The 25999-nt window shown below is 39.7% G+C and overlaps 1 protein-coding gene across 1 annotated transcript in view; it reads right to left on the bottom strand.

The window, feature by feature from the left end:
* Positions 1 to 6895: 6895 nt before the first annotated feature.
* Positions 6896 to 25999, bottom strand: part of POLD3 (DNA polymerase delta 3, accessory subunit) — a 45372-nt gene continuing 26268 nt past the window's right edge. The window contains exons 8-12 of the mRNA XM_021704674.1: positions 23431 to 23596; positions 20673 to 20779; positions 13695 to 13807; positions 12248 to 12323; positions 6896 to 7669 (exon numbers count right to left, since the gene is read on the bottom strand). Of these exons, the coding sequence (XP_021560349.1) occupies positions 7467 to 7669; positions 12248 to 12323; positions 13695 to 13807; positions 20673 to 20779; positions 23431 to 23596 (665 nt within the window). The 3' untranslated portion in view covers positions 6896 to 7466. The remainder of the gene's footprint in view (positions 7670 to 12247; positions 12324 to 13694; positions 13808 to 20672; positions 20780 to 23430; positions 23597 to 25999) is intronic.

Here is a 25999-nt window from a genome sequence, read left to right as displayed (position 1 = left end):
CTGGCTGTTGGGCACATCAGGAAAATGCTCAGGAAGCATTTTCAAAGCACACTTATGAATGGACCAATACATTCTTCTTACTAGAGGTGGAAGTCACACGATGTGAAGTCTGAAGACTTAGGTCTAGCCCCGGTTCACTACCTTACTGAGAGATGCTGGGCATACTAACTAAGCAAACTAGGCTTGTTTTCTGCAAAATGGGGAAGAGAAAAACTTTGCAGCTTATCACAAGGATGAAATAAGATAAAGCACTCATATATAGGTAGAATATAACTAAGAGATATAATGGAAACACACTCCTATCAGGCTTTATGGTTTGCAGGAAAACGGTTCTGCTTCCTGTACATCCCACTCCAGGATAGAATAAAACATAATACCATGATTATGCTGTTTATATATTCTTCACACATCTTTTAGAAAAACCTGTTGTTGTTTTTGTTTTTTTTTAAGTTGTATTTATTTAAGTAATCTCTACACCCAATGTGGGGCTTGAACTCACAACTCCGAGATCAAGAGTCCCATGCTCTTCCAACGGAGCCAGCCAGGTGCCCCAAACCTGGTTTTGATATTCAAAATGGAAAACACTGCCTTGTCCTACCCCAGTACAATCAGTAAGCAACAAATGTTCAGGGGCTACTTCTCCACCTGTGAGCCTGCTTAAATAGGATAAAAAATGCCAAATTTCTTCTTGATTTTCTTACAAGGTTAAGCCAAAGGCAAGGCCACGAATTGGACAATCTTTTTTCAAAGAAAAACAGTGTTCTTAATTTAAACCAAAACCAACTAAATGCATTGCTTAGAGAACTATGCTCTATTTAGAAGAGTTTCCTGGTGATCTTAAATTAATCAGAAAACTTTATTTTATTCTAGCCTCTCTTTAAACTCTTCTTAACATTTATTAGTCTACTTATCTAACTTGGTAATTTAGTAAGCACGGTATACTGAGCATAATGGAATCTTTGTTTATAGATTCAAGACCACTTGGCAGCAATACTGTAGAGAGGACTAAAGCAGCAGATAAGTGGTGGAGTTAGATAAACATTAAGATCGCCTTCACATCTCACAATCTGGAAACTGAACAACTAGTTGTACTTTCACTTATAAAAACGAACATCGGGCGCCTGGGTGGCTCAGTTGGTTAAGCGACTGCCTTCAGCTCAGGTCATGATCCCAGAGTCCTGGGATCGAGTCCCACATCGGGCTCCCTGCTCTGCGGGAAGCCTGCTTCTCCCTCTCCCACTCCTCCTGCTTGTGTTCCCTCTCTCGCTGTGTCTCTCTCTGTCAAAAAAATAAATAAATAAAAATAAAAATAAAAACGAACATCAATCATCACTGGGCAGTATCAAAGTGTGAACTAATACAGAACCAAGAGCAAGATAGCATATTGGTTAAGACTGCAGGCACTGAAGCCAAATTGTCAAGATTTATATCTTGGGGGCACCTGGGTGGCTCAGTTGGTTAAGCGACTGCCTTTGGCTCAGGTCATGATCCTGGAGTCCTGGGATCGAGTCCCACATCGGGCTCCCTGCTCAGCAGGGAGTCTGCTTCTCCCTCTGACCCTCCCCCCTCTCATGCTCTCTCTATCTCATTCTCTCTCTCAAATAAATAAATAAAATCTTAAAAAAAAAAAAAGAACTATTAAAAAAAAAGATTTATATCTTGGCTCTGTGTCACCTGCTAACTCTGTGACTTTGAACAAGTTACTTAACTTTTCTGCCTCAGTTTCCTCATGTGTAAAACTGGAATAAAAGTACCTATTTCACAGGGTTGCTATGAGCATTAAGAGTTAACACTTCTTAACATACCTGAACAGTGTCTGACACATAGTAGGTGCTCAAAAGCCTGTTATTCTGTTTTGTGTGAGTTTAATATATGTCCAAATACTAGGAGCTACCTATGGAGTATTTCATTAAGGCCTTAAAACCCTTTAAGGTAGGTGGTAGCTCATTGTAAAGAAGAGTAGGAGCACCTGGTGGCTCAGTCAGTTGAGCGTCCAACTCTTGATTTCAGCTCAGGTCATGATCTCAGGGTCATGAGATCGAGCCCCTCATTGGGCCCCACACTCAGTGTGAAGTCTGCTTGAGATTCTCTCCCTCTCCCGCTGCCCCCACCCCTGCCCCCACACACGTGCTCACTCTAAATAATTAAGTAAAAAAAAATATTTTAAAAAATAAATAAAGATGAGGAAACAAGTTCTTGGAGGATGAGTACCTTACCTAAAGTCAGTGCCTTAGAGTTTGAATCCAGAGCCCTCTGCCTCCCAACCTGTGCGGTTTCCATCAAAGCACCCTGCTTCCCCAGTATGCCAAAACTGAGCATGCACAAAACTGAGTTGAATTAATGCTAATCCAATATATATCCCATAAACTGCCTTTGGGAATAATCCTTGGTACCTGCTTCTTTCTTGTCAATATTCTCATTCTTGGGGCACCTGGGTGGCTCAGTCTGTTAAGTCCCAGGATTGAGCCCCATGTTGGGCTCCCTGCTCGGCGGGCAGTCTGCTTCTCCCTCTCCCTCTACCTCTACTCCTGCTCCTTCTTTCTCTCGCTCTGTCAAATAAATGAATAAAATCTTTTAAAAAATTCTCATTCTTAAGATAGGACAGAAATAACTCCATTAAAGGTTCATTTAATTATGGAGTATTTATACCATGACTGTGTAAATGATGAGTGACATTCAAACAGCTAAATAAAATCCACTAAAATGGTGAACCTTCCTTAGCCTGTGTCCTGAGTTAAATCCTCTGTTGTTCTTACAAAGGACTATGAACTGTTGCCCAATATGATTATCCTGGTTCTTTTCTGAATTATTAAGTCCCTTGTCACCACTCCTCTAAGCATCATCTCCACTGCTACCTAATGCTATTTAGTGTGCATGTCCTGCCATTCCAAAACGGTAACCTCTGAGCTCTTGCAATCTCTAAAGTATCTTATCCAGGAATAAACATAACTAGCATTCAACAACTGCTTGACACTTTGGATTTGAATGATCCAAATCAGCTATTAAACAACACGGTTTTTCCATTCTTCAAGAGCAGTCCAGTAAAAGATGTGAAAGAACCTGAAGAAAGCCTGAAAGACGAAAACAAAGAAGTCAAAGAAGGACTAGCTATGAGGAACTTTTGAGTATTTAAAAAAAAAAGGGGGGGGGGGATAAGCCAAAGCGAAGCCTCAAGAAACAAGGAGTCTGGCAAGAGCAAATGAGAAAAAGAGAGGGAATGGTGTTGGGGGAGCCAGACAATATTTAGAGTTTGAAATGAAAGGGCAATTCTATAATTAAGGTGGGTTTGGATCTGAAGCCTTACCAAGTTTCTCTGGCTAAAGAGCCTGGGTGGCAGTCTGTGGGTGGCCCACACTTAAGAACACACACAAAAAAACTGGACACAGATACAAGTGGTGAGAAGTGTCATGCAGCAGGGAGTGGCAAGAGTCAATCCTAAATGCAGTCATTTGGGTACAATGTGCCCTTCAGAGAGGGCATGGTGACAGCATGGGCTAATTTACAGAGCCGCCAGGGCAATAACTCAGAAAGCAATACTGCCTTCTCACAACAAAACGAGGCAGCCCCAGAATGTTTCATGGTGGTAAAAAGCTGCATTACAGCACACTGAGATCCCGGAACCAATGAAAGGAGACAAGTTTACCAAAACGAGTCTTGACACAGAGTACGTTTCTGGCAAATATGTTATTATGCACTCATTCTACTCTTGTCCTGGAGAAACTATTTAGTTTCCTTATATGGCCCTTCTCTTCAGCTCTCTCCTATAAAATAACTAATGTCTTCTTAGAGAAACAAAGATAGAAAAGAAATAGAACTGTTCCACTCGTCCCCCCCTCCCCTCCTCAGTTCTTTTCAGGGAGCTGAGGAGAAGCACACATCCTTGAGAGTGTCAGAGAATGACCCAGTTTTTGAAATCAGTTTTAAAAAACTGAAATGACTTCTAGAGAAATCTGTATTGATGGGGGAAGACAAGGGAAATACTGCAAATGTCTACACTGGCTGCCAGAATTAAGCAGCCTCGTTTTAACACTGACATTTTTCTTTAATCCCATTAAAACTTTAATTTTAGTAGTACTAGAACCAAGATACAATGTGCGTGCGTGGGTAGACTCTCTACATGGCATACAAAAATCAAAGAAAATACCAGCTGTCTTCTTAAATGACAGTCAACTTCTAATGTTATTCCTCTTCTTAAAATTCTTAATTGGCCCTCACAGTCTTCAAATAAAATCCAAACTCCTTAGCAGGACCCCAGCTTCATTTCTCAATACATTTCCTCCCTACTCCCAAAGTCTACCAGCCATTTCCCCCAAAGCCATGCTCCTCTGCCTAGAAAATCTTCTCCATTCCTCTTTGCTTGGTAAAATCCTACTCATCCTTCAAATATCTGCTTAGCTTTCTCTCTTCCAGAAAGAAAGTCCAGCCTCCTGAGCTCTCAGAGAACCCTGTGCTTATTTGTCACTGCATTCACCACAGGACGTTATAATTTCATTTTTCTGGCTTGTCTCTTCCACTAGATCCTGTAGACAAGCATAGAACTCTACTATATATAGCCTCTTGTGCCCAGGTCAGAGCCTGACACATAGTAGATACACAAACACGTTTTCATGAATAGTAAATACAGCCAAGGAATCTCACTTTCTTTCAAAAGAAAAGTATCTATTCTCTAAAATGTTTCATAAAATTGGACAATTATCATCTCCGTTTGATCACATTTATAGCCAGAATGATGACTTTGAAAGAGTCTAACATCTGGCTCATATCCTTGATAACATTTCGGAAAGCTGGTAGCTGACTGCGTCATTTCTCACATCAGGAAGGCAGCCACCAATTATAGAGCATCTACGTGCTACTACTTGTATACCAAATTTATGCTACATATATACACATTTCTTCAGTCTTGACAATCCATCGTACCTCGTTTTAGCTGTATTTTGACAAAGAACCCGAGGCTTAGAAATGTGCCCAAGGTCACATGGCTAGCAAGTGATGAAGCCAAACTAATACAATGTGCAAGATCAGGACTACATTTTCTCCTAAACGAACTAAAAATTGATGTTGGCTGAAACTAAGATTTCCCGTGGGGTTGAAAAATGATGAAGGCAGCAAATAACTTGTTCATCTCAGACTACGGGTGTGCAGTTTTAACAATATAAACTGAAAACCAGCCTTGTTCCCGTTCAGAGTTGAGATAACTGCACACACTCCTGCCATCCTGTCAAGTAACAGCCTCAGCAGACATTCCATTTGAAGCACTCTTTTAACACAACTTCTCAAATTTATTTAACTCCTGTGGAGAACATGGTAGGGTTTTGTATAAAAAGAAAAAAAAAGGCCACCACTCTACTCCTTCCTAAGCCTGGTAGACAGCTCAGAGTTTAGGCAGCAAACTGGGTAGAGTGATCACAGGATTTGCATCTTCCTTTCAAAGGTGGAAATCCGACCACCACCAGGCATTTTCCAATTCAAAATTCAGTTTTACTAGAGCTGCCAGCATAATTAAAAAAAAAAAAAAAAGACTAGACTGATGCTTTTTCTTTAATTTTCCATTCTTATTTAGAAAAAGGACTAGAGGCAATGACAAAAATAACCATTTAAAAAAGATCACTCTCTTGGGACGCCTGGGTGGCTCAGTCGGTTAAGCGTCTGCCTTCGGCTCAGGTCATGATCCCAGGGTCCTGGGATCGAGTCCCGCATCGGGCTCCCTGCTCCGCGGGGAGCCTGCTTCTCCCTCTCCCTCTGTCTCTCTCTGTGTCTCTCATGAATAAATAAATAAAATCTTTAAAAAAAAAATAAACAAATAAAATAAAATAAAATAAAAATAAAAAAGATCACTCTCCAGAGGTTTTTTTGTAAAGATAAGTCAAGGCTTTCCATCCTTTTACATTTTAAAAAGAAAGGGCTGTGGAATATGTCAACCTTTACTCTGCTTGCTACACAAAGCTTCTGCCTTCTCAAGTCCTAGACATAATGCCAGGACTCATCTCCCAAACTTCTGGTCTCAATTAAGTCCACACAGTGCCTGGCCGGAGAGCCCTGGGTGACGACTGCTGAAGACATTCACGTGAATCCAAGGTCAGTCGCAATCCTAACCTTAAACAGTGGACGGCTGACTGCATCATGACATACGCAGGCTAAGTTAAACAGTCCTCGTCTGTCAGTCGTGAGTAACTCCAGCAGCCGAGCCTGCGTTCCTTCGCCCGGAACTCACTGTGCAGGATTCACCACCACACCCCCTCAATCCACTGAGCTCACTATCCAGCCATAATGAAAACTGCTTAAAAGTTATCACTGGAATAGATGATTTTCCATAAGTAACAAACGAAAATGTTTTACTTGCTGTTTAGTCCTATTAACAACTCTGTCTCTCCATCTTTTCTTGTGGCAGCCCGTATTTTTAGGCAAATAGGAAGGTTAAAAATACAAATGAACAACCTCTGTATAAAACTGTGTGCTTTATCTGCCTCATTACATTCCTGGAAAATTGCCATTTCTGAACATTCAGGTTCCTCGAGAAGGAGAAATTTTTCTTAACTATTGTACTCTGCATGTGGAAAGGGACTTCTCTTTTTAGCCTCCATTTCATTGCCTGGGTTTCACTCTCTAGGTATCGAGAGTGGGAGAGGGGAGGACACAAAAATCACAAAGAGCAGTGTAAAGCATGCCCTGTGTCAGCAACATGGCAAGGCCTCTACTGTCATCAAAGCTGACACTAAGTAATTTCTGATGGAGTTGAATGTACCATTACATTTCTATTTGTGCTCTGCCTGAAGCTTTTCCCTACCTACTAATTGCAAATGAAGGTCCAGAGAGCTTTTGTGAAAGGGGGGAGAACACAAGCAATGTGCTGGTCTGTAGCCAGGAGTCAGTGTACTTTATAACGGAGGAAGAGAGGATTAGAGGATTACAGGGAGATTTTTGTTTCAGCCTTTAGTCCAACCAAGATTTAAAAGACTTACAGAAAATGGCTTCATACAGAAATATGGTAGTGGGGAAGGGATTATAGGGGGAGTGGTAAACATGTCCAGTAAAAATCAGGGATAAATGAAGACCCACACAAGTCCAGAGAATGCAAAGGAACAAGGAAGAATACTTCCAGAGCCGTAAGTGCTCAGGGCACAGGGTGGGTAGGGCCCAATGAATTAGCAACTAAATGGCTTCAGTGATAATTCTGAAACCTGTTCCAATTTATTTTTGGAGTGAATTCTTCTCCAGAACAGGTCAAAGATTGTGCTTAAAAAAATGTCCTTAGAACACAACGGCTTCTTAAATATTCTTTTGCCTCTTGCTTCCAGGTGCTTTCCCTTTGGTTAAAAACCAGAAACAGTATAAACCTCACAGGATGGAAGAAGTCTTTTGATAGAGGCAAGGTGAGGCACAAGATGAACTTACACAGTAAGCGAGAGTCTGTGTCTTGGTCTTCTCCTTGGACCACTCCATGTCTCTGACTTAACAGAGTCAGCAGTTCACTTCCTCTGGAAGAAGCCAGTAATGGACACTTGTCTGTTGGCTTTGCCCAGAGCAGCAGTCCCTTTCTTTGGGCCCTTTCGTTCTTCTTTGGGTTCTTTTTTCACAGTCATAGTAGAGGGTCTGTGTACAGAGGAGGTCTTCATCTTAAGCTCGTCTTCACTATCTGTGCAGGATTCACTCTCGTAGACTTTTTCAGTCACTGGCAGAATAAGGAAAAAATGGGATAGGAATGGGTCGAGTCATTTAGAATACTACCATTAAGAGAATGATATGTCTTGTTCACTCTGATTCCCTTAGATCCTCTGATAAAGGCAGGTGTGCTCACCTAGTCCTGAAGCTTTCTCCCATTGGGAGATCACATCTGGCCACAGGTAGGAAGTATGTATCCTGAGCTCACACAATCTCTAGTTGGGGTTCAGAAACAACATTCGACTTCACTGTCTCATGCTATGTCCCATGCCTTTCAATGGGCCCTTATCCTTTGATTGCCCAAATTCTGCATTTGGGTCCTGGTCTATGCTAGCTAACTTCTCAAACTCTGCACTGGAACTGTCTATATCTCAAACACCTACTTCTACCTCCATGCTTTGACTAACTTCTTCAGTTTCATTTCCCTGACCAACAGTGCCTACCTATTTCCATTGTTGGTTTCCCTGGCCCTAATCTCTTCTCTATTTGCCAGTCCCCATCCTGTCCAACTAGGCTCACAGTTACAGACCCCCTTGGCTAGCTCTATCCTGATATCATCCACTCTGCACATCCTAAGTACAAAGAATTGTAGATTACTCAATTGTTCAGTTCTTAGTTCTGAATGACCCAAGACTTAGTAGTGGTCTATATCATGAAGATAACTGCCTCAAGCGAATTCAATCATATGACAACCTTGATAGTTTTAAGTATGGAGTGGTAAAATGAGAAACAAAGTTACCAATTCTCTGAACTGCCTATCAGCCAAAGGCATAATTTGCCTTTTCTTATACCAATAATATCCACTGATCCCTTCCCAATGGAAACTTTGAAAAGTGAGCAGTTAGTACAAAGATGCTGAAAAGGGCACAGGCACTAACTTCGGACAATGATGTCACAGAACTGATGAGGGTCTCTTCAGTATGACTGCAGTGCACAAACCAAACACGAGAAACAGTATAATGCCACCTTCCTGTGACTTGAGAGAGCTGCAGCAGCTGTATTAACATCTAAATTCTTTCTCAGCCCTCCTGGTTGCAGCAGGAGGATGAAGAGAAACAGTAAAGGAAAACATCTCCTCTTCGCTGAACACAGTAACCTAATATGCATAATAAATGCTCAAGCGATTGAAGTGAAAGGTATTTTTCCCATTAAAGAACAATAACAGTTTTAAGCACTTAACTACTGATTGTTCTTTCTAATAAAACATATTAGTCAAACTGTTCTAGAGGCAGTGGCTTTGTAATCAAACATATCTGCATTCTAACATCTATTCTGTCACTTACATTTCTCAAACTTTTGATGTGCATCAGGATCACCTGCAGGGCTTGTTAAAACAGATTGCTGGGTTCTATTTCCAGAGTTTCAGATTCAGGAGGTCGGGGATAGACCTGAGAATTTGCTTTTCTAACATGTTCCCAGGGAATGCTGGTCTGCTGATCTGGGGACCACACTTTGACAATCACTGTTCTTTCCTCTCCTGTAAAATGGAGTAAGGTATGGAAGGTAAGGTACCACGGAAGGTCCGGATGCACCTAGTAATCTTAGGCAAGTAACCTTCCATGCTATTTCCCCCCCTCACAATGGGAAAGCCATCTTGGAGGTCAACTGGCTATTGCCAGTGGAGCATCCCTTCTCCATATCTAATCCCATTAAGGTTGCATAATTAATGGTTCCCTCCTTAAGAGTTCCTAGAATTTGTCATTCCTTTCACGAGCCTAGAATTCACTTTGCTGATTCCTGTCAACTTACAGGCTAAAAACACTGATAAGCTTTAAATATATATATAAAGTGTTCTCAAAGGCCTTATTACTCAACTGTCTTCCACAGACCAGTGACGTTAGAATCTCCCATGAGTTTACTAGAAATGCAGAATTTCAGGTCCTGCCCAAGGGCCTACTGATCTTCAGCAAGATCCTCAAGTAATGCATATACTCAGCCAAGTTTGAGAAATGTTGCTCTAAGATACTTAGGGAATTCCCATGGCATACCTATTAGTTCAGCAATTACGATCCCTGAATACCACCACCATCTCATAGGCAAATTGAAAAGCATTATGTAACTGGATTATTGGAACAAGCTTATGAGCTGCTATTTACTCAAAATCTCAAATTAGGAAAGTCTGAAGAGTCACATGCAGATATAAAAAAGAAACAACTTACTACTAGTTGGTGGTATAAGACTTGCTCCTTCATACATAAGGTGTATTTTGTATTCAAATGACAGCAGGTCTTTACTATTGAACTCCAACATCAATTAGCTCATTATTTCATTACTTAATACTGAAACCACTGGTTGTCTCATTGCCAATTCTGTGCAATGCATTGCTTGGGGGAGTTAAAAACCAGTCAGGGCAACACCAACAAAATTTCTTAAGCAGCACACTTGGTATACCTCGAGAGCTAAAAGAAGGATTTCTGTATTCAAAGCTGTATTACTTCAAACTACAGGACAAAGGAGATTTCAACTTAAAAGATACAGAATCTTTATTTTAACTGAGTAACATGCAACTGTTCTGACCTGCCATAAAAAGAACCCAGTTTACATGGGTAACACAGAATTATTCTCTACTCAAACAACGTTTTGCTCTTAGAAATCCACCTTGTCTAGAAGTCTACCCCAAACTTATCTCAGGGGCTCAACTCCCCAGTCCCCGCAGCAAACTCACAGAAAGGGAAAGACCAGTTTTTAAAAACCCCGTACCAACTCTGATCCAGCGGAGGACAGGGTAAGCCCCCTGTGCTGGTACACTTGGAATAGTCTGAACAGAGAGAGGAAAGCACAACTACTTTGTTGGTAACAGGAGCCAAGATTCATTAGGTTGAGCTTGGACTAAAAACCTTAAAAAAAAAAAAGATGCTATGAGAGCACAGTTTTCATTGTTGCATCCAAGGCTCTTAATAGTCCTATCTGGAGACTGGAGTGCAAAAAACCCACATCCCATACCTGGCCCAAACTTGAGTGCTGTGTTTTGAACAAAGCAATAGGTTATTAGCCACAAACTCCCAGTGAATGCTCACAATGATATAGCTGACATTTTTCTTTTGGGGTAGAAGGAGGAAAAAACTGGCAGTGATGCTTTTGTCTCTTAAATTTAAAAGAAAAAAAAAATAAGAACTTCAATAGTAAATATATATATCATCAACAGTCAAACCAAAAGGCTTAAAAAATACACTATTAAAAGACTGAAAGCAAACAAAACAAAAAATAAAAAACCAACCCTACTCAAAGTCTGGAATTCATAAGCTCACAAAAAATTTTGGCACTGAAAAGACAAATTTCCACATGTAAGGAATTTTATTCCCCAATCATATGCTACAATTAAAATGGCACAGGTGTTTTCAGAGGACTGGGAGGTGGGGAACAATGAGATGTAGTTCACACCAGCTCGAACAACCACATATCCTAGGAAAAGTGGATTCTTCAGAGTTGATCAATTTTTTTAAGACGAAAGTTTGAACCAGAAAAGGAAAATCAAGAAAGAAAAAATACTTCTTTAGGAGAGCAAGTGCCGCAGGAAGGGAGAAACTACAATTATGGGCTATCCAACTAACAAGGGGTTTACAAACCGAAGCCCACAACTCTTTCTAAACACAAAAGGACAGTATCAGGACTGGAGCATTCTATCGGGCTGTAAGTGCGAAAATCCCACAGAAGTGTGGGTTAAAACTGCGGAAGGGAAGGGCAAGCTTAAACAATGGCTGAAGAATCAACCTATAACTCAAAACCTAAATTCTAATTCCCCTCTAGGTCACCATAGAAAGCACATGCTTTCTATGTAAGTCTAACATGACTTACAAACAGGCAACATAAAGGAAATGATTTGGAAGAGTCAAACCCCTCTGTAGAACAAATGGGACAAAATACCAAGAAGATTCTTGACACTCTCTTCAGAGTCTATTCATCTGTGGGGGCTTCTTTTCCACTGTTCAAATGTATAAAACAACCATTGTAAAAAAATAAAAGTTTCTCAACGTCTGTAACAACATTTTAAGTTGGTATTATGGTTTCCATCTTGAAAGTTTTTTTTTTTTTTTAAAGATTTATTTATTTGAGAGAGAGAGACATGGATAGTGAGAGAGTGCAAGCAGGGGGAGGGGCAGAAGGAAAGAATCTCAAGCAGACTCCCCACTAAACAGGGAACCTGACACTGGGCTCGATCTTATGACCCTGAGATCATGAACAGAGCCAAAATCGAGAGTCAGATGCTCAACCGACTGAGCCACCTAGGTGCCCCGAAAGTGTTTTTAAATGTTACCTCACCTGCATCTTAACTACTCCACATATAGGCGAAAATGGGTATTTTACATCCATTCCATAGATCAAGAAACTCCCCACCAGAGGTGATGGGACATCCAAGATCTCAAAGCGCATTTCTATAGCATATGGCCCAAACAAGCACCCACGTTCTGACTTTAGTTGTAGTGTTCTCTGCACTCTGCTACTCAGAGTGTGCGCCACGGACAAGCAGCCTGGCCTCACTTCAGGGTGTCATGTGCACACTCAAGTGTAAGGAGCATTGCTCTGTAAGAGATTATGGCCTCTCTATGGTAATCATCTCTCTAGATTTGGAGCCAAAAACTCTTCTTACCTATGCAGCCTTCCTCATCCACAAAAGTTTTCGATTTCAGCACCCGCTTTCGTTTTCTTTTTTCTCCACTTGAGCTCTAAAAGATCACAGGAAGATCAGAGGTTACAACATTCGGTTGACCAATGTATGTACAGAGAAAAATAACAAAAGCTTTTTAATCTACAACAATCACCTTCCAATATTCCATGATGATAAAAAGTGGAATGAGGAACTCTACCCATTTCCTTTTAGGGACCAGTCCTACCACACAGACAAGTTACGTTCTTGTATATGCAAGCTATTTAGGAGATAAAAAGTAGCATGTTCAGCAAAGTACTGTGTTCATTCAGTCAACAAACTTTTGTTGAGTAGCACAGGCACCATGGTTAAAAAGACCAATAGGACAAGGACCTTAGTCGGGGAGACAGACCCCTGCAATCCACTGTAGTTAGGCCTTTAATGGAGCGGCTGTGGCAGACATTATGGGAGCACAAAGGGAACGCCCCTAAACCAGATCAGAAGTTTCCATGGCATCCCCACTTGCTGTAGACACTTGCTATTTTATTTTTTTAAAGGTTTTATTTATTTATTTGAGTGAGAGAGCACTAGAGGGAGGGAGGGAGGGCCAGGAGAGGGAGAAGCAGACTCCCTGCTGAGCAGGGAGCCCAATACAGGGCTTGATCCCAGGACCCTGGGATCATGACCTGAGCCGAAGACAGACGCTCAACCAACTGAGCCATCCAGGTGCCCCGATACTTGTTTTTTTTAGACTTGACACTGCAACATTGCCCCCATATAATTTAGTCTCACACACTATTACTAATACCAACGTCCTTTTATCTCCACTGGCCTTTCATCCATTTTCTCCTCAGCTAACGAAGAAATTAGTGCAAAAATTTAAATTACAGTTTAATACAATGACTTAAGGAAAACTAAAGTCATAAAGGGAAAAAAAAACTTGTTAGCACCCTTCTCCTCAACTCTTCTTTATCTACACTAATAGATGTAGACAAGGTGCAGATGAAGACCATTCAAAACTATTATTTCCCCATCTGTTGCCAGCTTTTCTCACCTTGCCCTTCCAAAAGAGCTTCTGAAGAGTAACAAATGTGCATAATTGTTTGTTCTATTTTCCCCACCCTTTGCTCTGATGCAGGCAACACCTTATTTTGTACAATTCCAACAGGAGCTGAGTAGCACAGCAGCCCTGATGCTGGAGGTCATGCAAACAAAACCGCTCCCAGGCTTCACCCCTGCAACCTTCCTAAGACTCTGCCCCTATAGCTGAACCCTCGCTTCAGGTAAGAGGCAATGCCCAGTCTGTAGTACCTACAGGAGAGCAAAATGAGACAAGAGCCATCTACTGGTATCGGTGAACTGTACAGCAGCAACCGATTCAGCACAGGAGTTTCAGGTTCTTGGGAGATAAAGGACAGATGGAAAGGCAACCATCCCAGTAAAGGTTTACCTTGACAGAAGGAGGCTCCGGTTCATTATTCGGCAGTGGTTCCGGAGGTGGAGAAGGAGGAGGAGGTGGGGATGGTGACTCAGCTTCATAATCCCCAGGAGAATCTGGTATGACTGAAATAATGAAACAAGCTTAGATAAGAGAACTGTGGCCCTATCTGGTACAACACCTCCAATGGCTTTTTAAACTTCCATGTCCAACAAAGGACATTTTGCAAGCAGTAATTCATGACAACCAAGGGCTCTGCAGTTATATATCTTTAAAATATACATTTTCTTGGGGCGCCTGGATGGCTCAGTTGGTTGAGCATCCAACTCTTGGCTCAGGCCATGATCTCATGGGTCATGGGATTGAGCCCCATGCTGGGCTCTGTGCTCAAGGGGAGTCTGTTTGAAGATTCTCTCCCTCTGCCCCTTCCCCTGCTCACTCTCTGTCTCCACAGGTAGCTAAATCTTTAAAAAAAAAAAAAAAAATACACATTTTCTTAATTTTATACAAAGAAAACCAGAGAATTAAGAATTATTAAAGCTGGAATATACCTTAGAGATCATTTTTTTTAAAGATATATAAATTTTTTAAAAAAGATTTATTTGAGAGAGACACAGCGAGAGAGGGAACACAAGCAGGGGGAGTGGGAGAGGGAGAAGCAGGCTTCCCACTGATCAGTGGGCCCGATGTGGGGCTCGATCCCAGCACCCTGGGATCATGACCCGAGCTGAAGGCAGACGATTAACGCCTTAGCCACCCAAGCACCTCAACCTTAGAGATCATCTTAACTAAACTTTTTATTTTACAGGAGAGTCAGGATATAAAGTTGTTTTATTTTTTTTTTTATTTTTCCTAAAGATTTTATTTATTTTTTGACAGAGAGAGAGAGGGAACATAAGCAGGGGGAGTGGGAAAGGGAGAAGCAGGCTTCCCGCGGAGCAGGGAGCCCGATGCAGGGCTCGATCCCAGTACCCTGGGATCATGACCTGAGCCGAAGGCAGATGCTTAACAACTGAGCCACCCAGGCGCCCATAAAGTTGTTTTATAAACATCCACTGATCATCCACCATGTGTCATGTATTCCACTTACAATTGTTTCATTTATCCTCACAACAACCCTAAGAAACAAATATTATTCGCACATTACAATTGAGTAAAAAAGAGACTCAAAGAGGTTAATGAACTTGCCAAGGTCAGAGCTTACAACTGAAACAGGAAGTTTTCAACCCCAGTCAGTCTGATGCCACAGCCTTACTCTTCCAACTATCCTGTGTTGCCTCACCATTCAGGGCAGACATTTTAAGATTAAGTGGATATAATTCTCAGATTATATCAAATGTTCCATTCCAGAGTCTTTGTGACTGTGACGTAAGGATTATTTGCAATCACCTACAGATGTTTGTTAGGCTGAAATTTTCCAGCTGACCTTAAGAGCACAAACTTTGAAGGAAAAACTACCCTGAAACAGTCACAATTATAGCTCTAACAACTAAGACTTGCTCAATATTGTATAGGGCAGCTATTTCTAGTGATTGCCCATTGATGAAGTTTGCTTTGCTACAGTGAGATTAGCAGGAAAGAACACTTTTGGGAAGGCAATATTGCTCTGGAAGTGGTATCACCCGAGAAAAGAGCATCACCAGAGGGATCCCATCATTCCTGAACAGTTCCAGAGATAGTGGTTTGTATAAGGCTCATGAGAGAGGAAGTGAAAATCCTCAGCTGACCTATTGCTTAATCATCACAAAGAAACTGCTGGTAAAAAGACTGGGTAGCTGCTTAGCCTCACCTGCTCCCTGAACCTCCTGGCTGTATTCAGATTTTTAGCACAAGTCTTGGATCTGAAATTCTCCCAACTGATTAGGTCAGTGTTAAAAATTATGACAGTGGAGGGTTCAAGGCCAAATGACCTAAAGAGGTGAAGCAAAACAAAAGCCAGAACGAAACAATAAATTATACAGTTCAGTATGAAACGGGCCCCAAAACTTTATAAGCTCTGGGAAACAAGAGTCAGAAACATATGAGGAAAGTGGTCCAGCTAGTAACACAGCTCTGGGAGGCTAGAACATGACAGGAGCTCAAGTAAGCAAAGAAGTCAGACCACAGAACCAAGCTCCCATTTTTCTGAAGGTATAGCAATTAAGAAAGCTGTACACATGTTTTTCACGGGCAGGAGGAAAGTTTACATAGTGAGAAAGCCAAAGAAAAGGAATTTTGAGTACTCACAGTAATAAATTTAGGAGTTTTAATTCTATTTCCACTTCGGTAACCACGAAAATCCTAGTGGCACCCTCTAAGACCCCTCTCACTGAACTGTATGGAATTGTTTATCTAGATTCCCCCCGACTCTAACCTCCAGAGAGGCAGAAACATCACAATATCCCTGGCACTGAACACAAATAACAATATATATATATTTTTTTTTTAAGATTTTATTTATTCATATGAGACACAGAGATACAGAGAGTGAGAGAGAGAGCATGAACAGGGGGAGAGGCAGAGGGATGCTGAGCAGGGAGCCTGATGTGGGGCTCAATCCCAGAACCCTGGGACCATGACCTAAGCGGAAGGCAGACGCTTAACTATCTGAGCCACCCAGGCGCCCAACAAATAACAATATTTTTAAATAAAGGAAAACAATCATTTTCTGAACTACATTTGGGATGAGGGGCTTCTAGGTCAAGGAAAAGTCAGCATATACCTCCCTCTCCCTTCCACATCCACCCAAAGAGAATCATTACAATGATGACAAAGGAATGAAATGCTGTAAACCTGCCCCTTCACCCCCATCCCCACCATACCAGGGAAGAGAAAAGAAGAGGGAGCCAAGAACTTGGAATGAGTAAGAATTTTCAACAAATCCCCAAAAGATGGAAGGCAGATGGGAGAAAGTTGACAAGAGAAGCATCAGTCAATTAGATGAGTCAGATAGGAGAGGTTACTATCTATTACAAAACTTCTATTTTATCTGATTTTTCAAATTGTGTATCACTTTGTTTAAAAAAATGTTTTTATGTAAAATATTTTAAGAAAGGAAGGATAGGGAAAACAACTAGAATTTTCTGGGCTTTACAAACAATAATCATTCATTCTCATAATAATCCCACAAAATCCCTATTCCTATTATTTGTTTTAAAAAAAATTTGCCCACATTCATATGCTAGAATCCATGTCTGCCTACTTTAGTCTTTACCATCAAGGCAAGCATTCTCCCTTGATGTATTTTTAGTGACATAAGCATAAGGAATGTTTCATACATTGGTGTAGTTTAAATATATTTGCAATGAATTTGCAGCTCTTCAGATAAAAGGTACTCAAATAGTGAAATGTAACACTTATCCCAGGAAAACAACCTTTGTTGGTGCAGAATAAGAACTGTGGTAAAGGGGCGCCTGGGTGGCTCAGTTGTTAAGCATCTGCCTTCGGCTCAGGTCATGATCCCAGCATCCTGGGATCGAGCCCCCAGTCGGGCTCCCTGCTCGGCGGGGAGCCTGCTTCTCCCTTTCCCACTCCCCCTGCTTGTGTTCCCTCTCTTGCTGTCTCTCTCTGTCAAATAAATAAAACCTTTAAAAAAAAAAAAAAAAAGAACTGTGGTAAAACTAATTTTAAGGATCCAGTGATGTAACCACTGTTTAATCATAGAGTTCTATGGCAGAGACAGGTAATTAGAAATCCTAGAAATCATTCATAGCTTCCTAGGAAATTTTTTAAACTACCTATCTGAACCTTTTAAAAAGAGGAGGGTCATTTGCTTAACATTCTCCATAAGCAACTGGCAAAAACTGAAAATGTTAGCAAAAACTTAAACATATCAGTTAAAACTATTTTTTCCTAGTAATGTAGACATTACTCTTAATGTGATTTCTTTCTGGGTCTGGCCTTTTCTTGCTTTACAGAGTACGTAGAACTGCTTAACGTGCTCATGCCTCTGCCAAGAAGAGAAACAAAGGAAAAGTCCCTTAAGTAGGGAGTTAAACATACGAAGTTGAACAGAACTTCTAAGAAGAGACTTACTACTGTTAAACACTTACTGAACACCTCCATAAAAAAAGTGGGGTGAATAGTAAGAAAACCTGCTATGTTAAGCGCTGTCCCGGCACTGCTGATATATCTTATTTGATGTTCATAAAAAACCTACACAGTGTGTGACAACCTCCCCAATTTAGAAATGGAGAAACAAAGAAATGGAGAAGTTAAATAATCTGCCTAAAATCATACAGTAAGTGGAAGAGGTAAGATTTAAATTCAGGTCTGTTTGACTCCAAAGTCCCTGCCATTTCCTCCACTCCTGTTGCTCATCTGCTAATTTCCAGCTGAAGGCAGCATACTGAATAACATATATTGGTAACAAAATGGTAATAGGTTAGAGGCAGTGTGAAGGTTTAAATCAAAGCTCATTGGCTTTGAGACAAAAAATTTAGGAATAAAATGGCAAAGGTTTATAAATTTAGTCAGATGCTAAAAATTATTTTTACTAGATAAAAAATCTGACAGCCTCTCATCTATATTATCTATTATTATAGATTGTCCACCTCTATCACATCTCTTCTCACTTCTTTCCAAATAACCCCACTCATATTTCTAATCACCCACAGGTATTATTTTTGTGGGCTAAGGATCAGAACTACAGAGAATATTTCAGAAGTATGTAATGAGTGCTCAATCAACCACAGTAATTCCTTGACTTAGAGTGGACTCCTTCACTAGAGTATCTAGTTTATCTAGTTTATCTTTTCAAAGTACATTAGGCTGATGGGTTGAAAGACTCTTCCAGAATCTTCCCCAAGTCCTTTTCCTGGTTGGAAATATGGAAGATTAATCCAATTAGCACATATTCCTGTTACTTCCTAATTATTTTCCCGTGTATCTGCACGGAATTCCCTCTATTTCTCCTCAATTCTTAACTGGTCAGAGTGATCCTTGATGGTTCTTGTTTCATCTACATGCTTGGGTATCCTCCTTTCAGTAGTCTTGGTCAAAGCATTTTGATAAATGACATGGAATGAGTATACAGCAACTGCCCCTCTGGGATGCTCACAATGCCCTATCCCTACCCATTCCAGAGTCATTAAAAAACCCTAGCTCTGGTGGGCACTATACCTCTCGTGGGATATCAGAGTCCATAAACTCCAACATGTAAGCATGGCTGTTAGGATCTAAATCCATGGAAGAGTCAAAGATGTACCCTCTATCATAGATTTAATCTCCTTGTACAATTTCTTGGGTCTGGTTCATTTCTTTTACGTTACAATCATCTGTTTATATAATTAGCTTTTTCACTCATTTGTACATGTACAGTTGCTGAGTTGCTTTGGGGGAACCTCTGTTGCCATTTTCAGTTGTTCTTACAGCAGTTTCTGTTAAGAGGAGAGTCCAGCAAGTTTATTTTGTCAGCAGAATAGATTACTTTTTCTTTGTTATTCTTCTTTAATCTCTTTTAGCATCAGTTTGTTTGTCTTTGTACCTTCACCTGATGCTGAATTCCTTTGGACTAGATCTCCCTAACCCCTCAAAATGTTTTATACCCAGTATGGCAAAATTCATGGAGAACTGATTACAGAAACTCAAGCTTTTCACCACTGTTCTCAAAGCAGGGTAGAATTCATCTGGCATATGAGTTCAACAAAGGCATCTTTCTCTTTAACAGCCTCCTCTTTCTAGACACCTTCATTTACACATTTACACTCTTTGGGAAGAGATCTTGGCTCTTAGGATACTTGATATTATTTGAAAAGGCACATTAATTTTCCAGGTAAGAATCTTGCCCTTATTCTGTTTATCTTACAACAGTGCCCACAGCCTAATACTGAAAGGGTCCATGGCATCATTCCCTTTCAACAATGATACTATAGAGTCTTAATCTTAGCACAGTTTATTTATGTAGTGTGGAACACCACCATACCACCAACACCCTTCATGCCTACAATATTACCCGTTTTAAAAGATTCACATGAAGGTGGGCGCCTGGGTGGCTCAGTTGGTTAAGCAACTGCCTTCGGCTCAGGTCATGATTCTGGAGTCCCGGGATCGAGTCCCGCATCGGGCTCCCTGCTCCCGGCTCCCGGGAGCCTGCTTCTCCCTCTGACCCTCCCCCCTCTCATGTACTCTCTCTCATTCTCGCTCTCTCAAATGAATAAATAAATCTTAAAAAAAAAAAATTTAAAAGAGTCACATGAAGGTAGCCAAAGGAAGATCTCCACTTCATTTTTTAAAAGAAAAGCTCTTTGATAATATATATAATAATAATCCTTTTTTTAAAAAGATTTATTTATTTATTTATTTGAGAGAGAGAGCTCGAGAGGGGGGAGGGTCAGAGGGAGAAGCAGACTCCCCATTGAGCAGGGAGCCCAAAGCGGGACTCGATCCCGGGACTCCAGGATCATGACCCGAGCCGAAGGCAGTCGCCCAACCAACTGAGCCACCCAGGTGCCCAATAATAATCCTTATTCTCTTACATGTTCATTATTTTGGCACATTACCAGAAAATGATGGTTCTGGTCAAAAGGCTAAAGTAGACTTTAATGGTGCTCTATGCCTCTCAACACTAGGATTGCTACTGTCATTGTAACCTATAATAAATTACTTTTTAACTCCTTAAGCATAATAAGAATTGACCCATGCTACTGACTAAAATATTTGTGTTCCCCCAAAATTCATATGCTGGAGCTCTAATCCCTAATGTGATGGTATCTGGACGTGAGGCCTCTGGGAGGTAATTAATGGAATGAGATTACTGCCCTCATAAGAGATACGAGAGAGACGATTTCTCTCTCTACCACATGAGGATACGGCAAGAAGGTATCCTACAAACTAGGAAGAGAGCTCCCACCAGGAACTACACATCAGGCAGTGACTTGATTTTGTACTTCTCAGTCTTCAGAACTGTGAGGAACAAATCTGTCTTGTTTAAGCCACCCAGTGTATGATATTTTTATTATAGTAGGCTCACTGAGACAATCCCACTAGCCAAAAATTAATAGCAATGCCCACCTTCATCTTCACTGCTATCAGACTCAGGAAGTTTGATTCGTCTCCTCTTTTTCTTCATATTTTCAGTTTCTTTTGTCTCATCATCAGATAACTCCACTCGCTTCCCCCTGTTGGCATCCAGGAATAATTTAAGCATGTTACACAAAATAAAAATATAAGTATTTACATGCTACTATGAGTCTTGCTTCATAACCCATGGTCTTAATTCCAGAGGACAGAAGAGTCAAAGTAGACCAATAAGGATTCTTTTTAAGGACACTCTGCTAACTGACCACAACTAAGTCACTGAATGGGTTGACTAGAATTAAACATTTTTCTAGCTCTTTATATTGATCATTGGAAGCTACTTACCAACTCATCAAGAATCATTACAAATTCCTACAAATTCCTTCTTACTTCTCCTATTGGCCTTTCAACCATTCAACAAGCATTAAATAAACAGCTACTAAGTAGAGGCTCTTGGCTAAACACGGAGGATGAAAGATGAAGAACACTGTTCTCAAGAAGCTCTGGCAGGAGAAATAAATAGATATAAACACCACCAAATATAAGACAATGTGATAGATATTACTGGACAAATAAAATGTTATGGGACAAGACTCTTACTTGAAAACTGAAAGCTAAATGGAAGTTTATCAGATAAAAACGGGAGACAAAGATATTAAAGAGAAAAAAACAAATATTTTAAAGAGAAAATATGGGCAAAGGCATAGACCTAAGACCTTAACGTGATTCTAATGACATAATAAAAAACCTAGACTTCATCTTGTCATTAGTTAGCTCCTCTGGATACTCTACCACCCTATTCAAATATGTATGAGATATAGTTTTTATCTTCAAGTAACTTATTTCTTATGTAACTTTAAATATCAACTTATTTTTCTACCTCAAGCTAGAAAAAAACAAACCTCAAATGAGTAGGAAAAAAATAATGAAGAGCAGAAATCAATGAAATAAAATAGAAAAAAATTAACAAAGCTGAAAGTTGTTATTTTGGGGCAAAAGATTAACAAAATTAATAAACCTTTTTATAAGCCTGATTTAAAAAAAGACAAAACTACATATTACCAATATTAGCAATGAAAGAATGAAGGAATCTGTAGTGATAAGTACAGATTCTATAGATACTCAAAGAATAAGACTATATTAGTAACTTTATGCCAATAAACTCAACAACTTAGATGAAATAAATTCCTTTAAAAATATAACCAAAACTGGGGCGCCTGGGTAGCTCAGTCAGTTAAGTGCCTTCGGCTCGGGTCATGATCCCAGGGTCCTCAGCAGGGAGTCTGCTTCTCCCTCTGCCTCTGCCTGCACCCCCCTCTGTCAAATGAGTAAAATCTTAAAAAAAAAAAAAAAAAAAAAATATATATATATATATATTTAAAAAAAACCAAAACTGACCCAACAAGAACAAGAAAATTTAAATAGCTCTATTTAAAGAAACCAAATTAATAAAATAAACCTTCCCACAAAGAAAACTCTGGGTTTGGATTCACTGGTGAATTTTATCAAATCTTTAGGGAAAAAAAATAATACATATATTACATAAACTCAGATCACAGAGAAGGAAACTACTCCCGACTAATTTTATGAAGTTAGTGTAACTTTGATACTGAAATCTGATAAAGACATTAACAGAAAAGAAAATAACTGATCTACAGACCTGACAGATGCAGCAGCAAAAAAATCCTTATAATACTAGCAAATAGAACCCAACAATTTATAAAAAGGATAATGTCTTACGACCAAAGTGAAGTTTATCTCAAGAATGCAAGGTTGGTTTAACATTTAAAAACCAACCAAGGTAAATTCACCACATTAACAGAGACACCAAATGAGCATCTCAATAAATCAGAAAAAGCATCTGTCAAAATTCAGCACCCATTCATAGAAAACCTCTGCAAACTAGGAATAGAAAAAGATTGCCTCTATCTAGTAAAGATCATCTACTAAAAACATACAGTTAACATCATACTTGGTACTGAAATACTGAATGCATTCCTGGCTATAACCATCAACAATGAGTATCTTACCCATGGGCTAGGGGACATTTTAATCTACCCATATCACATATTCTTGGGGATAAGGCCCACTGGACAGAGCCTTGACCCTCTGAAACTTCAGCATTTTGTTGATGTTTTCTACTACAGTAGCCCCAGCCTTGCTACAGAAGTTAGGTATTTCTGGGCCTATCAGTGCTGACAGTGTCTTTAGAATTTCTTTCAACAGACTAATTCCTACCAACTATGAGGTAGTGTCTCAAATTCCTGGATCCATTTTTAACAGCTTGTGTGCTTTTTATTTTCTTTTCTAATTACATTTTACCACTTGAAAAATAAACTCATTGATATAAAAAGAAAACAAAGAACTTTTTCTCTTAAATTTGACTGGAAACAGTAACCCCTCGCTTGGCAATCTGAAATGAAAAACAGACACACAGACACAATCAGGCATACTTATGCCATGCCCACAAATTTAAAATGAAGTAAAGAAAAAAAGACAATCAATTTAGATAGATGGGGCCCAAAAAACTGGCTTTGGGCTCTAAATCATCTAAACTGGCTGATTCCACAGTTCAGTTTCACTAGATAAGCTACTGAGCTTCTTTCTCCATTTTGGTTATACAGCTGTATCCCTAAGGCATTAAGTAGGATTTAGGACTCAACTGAAAACTGCCTGCTGTCAAAAAGCCCAAACAGACCTTCTCACCCCCAGCAGAGACACTCCTCCCCCACAGGCAACAAAATTTTCCTACCTTTTTTTTTCCTTCTGCTGCATCTTAACAGGCTCTGCTTTTTTGCTGGATTTCTTCAGGCCTGTAGGGGCTGCCAGGTTTGGTTCAGTGACAGACACTGGAGGTTGCTCCACTATTTTTTCTTCTTTCACTGCTTGTTCTGAATCCAAATTGACTTTAAGTTTATCTACAAAAACAGTATAGCAGATGATATATAACTTCATCATGCAATACTAATCTATCATTCCTCTGACAGTCTACTAAGTGCCAAGTAATTTGTTAGGAGCAGGGGCTAAAGGGATAAAAAACAGTCCCTGTCCTAACAGAACTCAGGGTCTAGTCAGAGAACATGTCTCCTTTCCAACTACCACTCTAGCTCTGTTTTCATTTCTGCCTCTTGCTAATCCCTCATTATATCACAGCCCCCAGGCCAAATAATAGTAAAAGCAGGACTTACAAAAAGCAAATACAACTTTATGAGCTAACATCTTTCTCATTTATTAGATGAGAAAATTAAGAGTCTGGGGGATAAAAGATGTTTCCCAAGAGTACACAGCTTACAAATAGTGACAACAGAAATTTGTACCAAGATCTTACTTTCTATTACATTCTATATTCTTAAACCTGGATACTCTTATCATCTCACTACTTATCTTAATGATATAATTAAAAGACTAGTTTGGAATCAGAAAAGTTTGAGTCATACTGTTTTACTCTGGGTAAGTTACCTAAAAGTCAGTCTTCTCTGTAAAAACTAAAGTAATATTTATGAGACTATTTTAAGGATTAAAAGGGATTAGTGTGTGAGGTTATACACAAGGTAACTTACCCCAAGGTAACACTGATAGAAAAGGTTAAGAGTCAGGATTTGAACCTAAGTCAGTTTAACTCCTCAAAATTCTTACCTCTTTCCCTACACCAAGCTGAAAAACACAAAAACAACTACTATGCTGCGCAGAGGACTAAGAAATGCAAGCAAGATGGGCCTAGCCATCTGAGAAATTATAGAAGAATAGCCTTCCTGCTATATTTAGTGACAGTTTTTTCAAGAGAAGTCACAAAATACTCTCAGAAAGCTGTAAACAGCCTGAGGCTCTTCAATAAGTAGCTTTGGTTATATGCTGTAAAATAGCTTAAGCCAGCTACAGTGTACAAAAAAACAATTGATATCTTAGCCTTGGCCATTACACACAGCTTAGTTTAATAATTTACAAATAAAGTATATTATGTGAAAGAACAGATGACGGATAAAAATATAACACGCAATCTGTTTATACTTTATTTTTTGAAGACTTCACTGAGAATTCTGAATGGTGGAATTCACTAGAGAATTGCAGCATTCTCTCCCGCCTTTTCAAAACTGCTGTTCTCAAGTATCAGTACTTCTCAAACTTTTCCACCAATCGGAGAGTAAACATGCATCTCCAGGGGGTCCAGAGTCAGTAACTGACCCTCAAAAAGCGAGTTCTCTGAAGTTGCATATATATCCTTAAAGTTTATGCAAATTTTGCATTGTTACAGAATTTATATCATATTGACAGCAACTGTTTTAAAATTACAAAAAAAACGTTAACTATTTCCTATCTCCCTGTTGGGGTAAGGAAAGAGACGCTATTGCATCAAGTCTACCAATTTCAGGAAACTGATCTTAATTAAAATACCAGTGACCAAACAGATTTCAGCATCCAGAGTTTTTACTCTCTGTCTTGGTTTCACAGTATTTGAGGAACTCCTAACTCATTCACATATGCAGCTACAAGTGACCAATTAGCTGGTAAAAAGGCAGTTCACTGCAACATTTTCAGACTACTGTTAAGGAAAATTTAATCACTATTTTTTCCTTTTTATCTGAATGATCAAGTCATTTGTATCATTTGACTAATTAAAAGCATCTCCTTTTTATACTCAAGAAAATACAAAACACCTTTACAGGATACAGATGACTTCTTAATTTTGTCACCAATGCTGTAATTTTTTTCACATATAAAGCATTAAGGTTCTTGTTAATGAGATAATGTACATACCAGAAAAGTCACCATTTTAAAGTGTAAAATTCAGTGGTTTTTAAAAACTGTGCAAACATCACCACTATCCAATTTCAGAACATTTTCATCACCCAAAAAGGAACCCTTTACCCATTAGCAGTCACTCCCCAATCCCAACCCAGCCCATGACACTAATCTACTAATATTCTACATTCTGTCTTGATAGATTTGCCTATTCTGGACATCTTGTATAAACAAAATTACACAACATGTGGCCTTTCCTGTCTAGCTTCTTTCATTTCACATGTTTGAAGGCTCATCCATGTTATAGTAAAGGTTCATGCCTTTTTTATGGTTCAATAATATTCTATTGTGGGAGGCCTGGGTGGCTCACTCAGTTGAACATCTGACTTCGGCTCCTGAGATCAAACCCCACATCGGGCTCCCCACTCGGCAGGGAGTCTGCTTCTCCCTCTCCCTCTCCCTCTGCCCCTCCCCTACTCGTGTTCTCTCTCTCCTCTCTAATAAATATTTTTTAAAATAACAATAATATTCCATTGTGTGGTTATATCACATTTTGTTTATCCATTCATCAGATGATGGAC

The sequence above is a fragment of the Neomonachus schauinslandi genome, chromosome 11 (genome assembly GCF_002201575.2).
Source record: "Neomonachus schauinslandi chromosome 11, ASM220157v2, whole genome shotgun sequence".
Classification (NCBI taxonomy): domain Eukaryota; kingdom Metazoa; phylum Chordata; class Mammalia; order Carnivora; family Phocidae; genus Neomonachus; species Neomonachus schauinslandi.
Note: the sequence above shows the minus strand (reverse complement) of the source record. Positions and strands in the feature narration are given on the sequence as shown.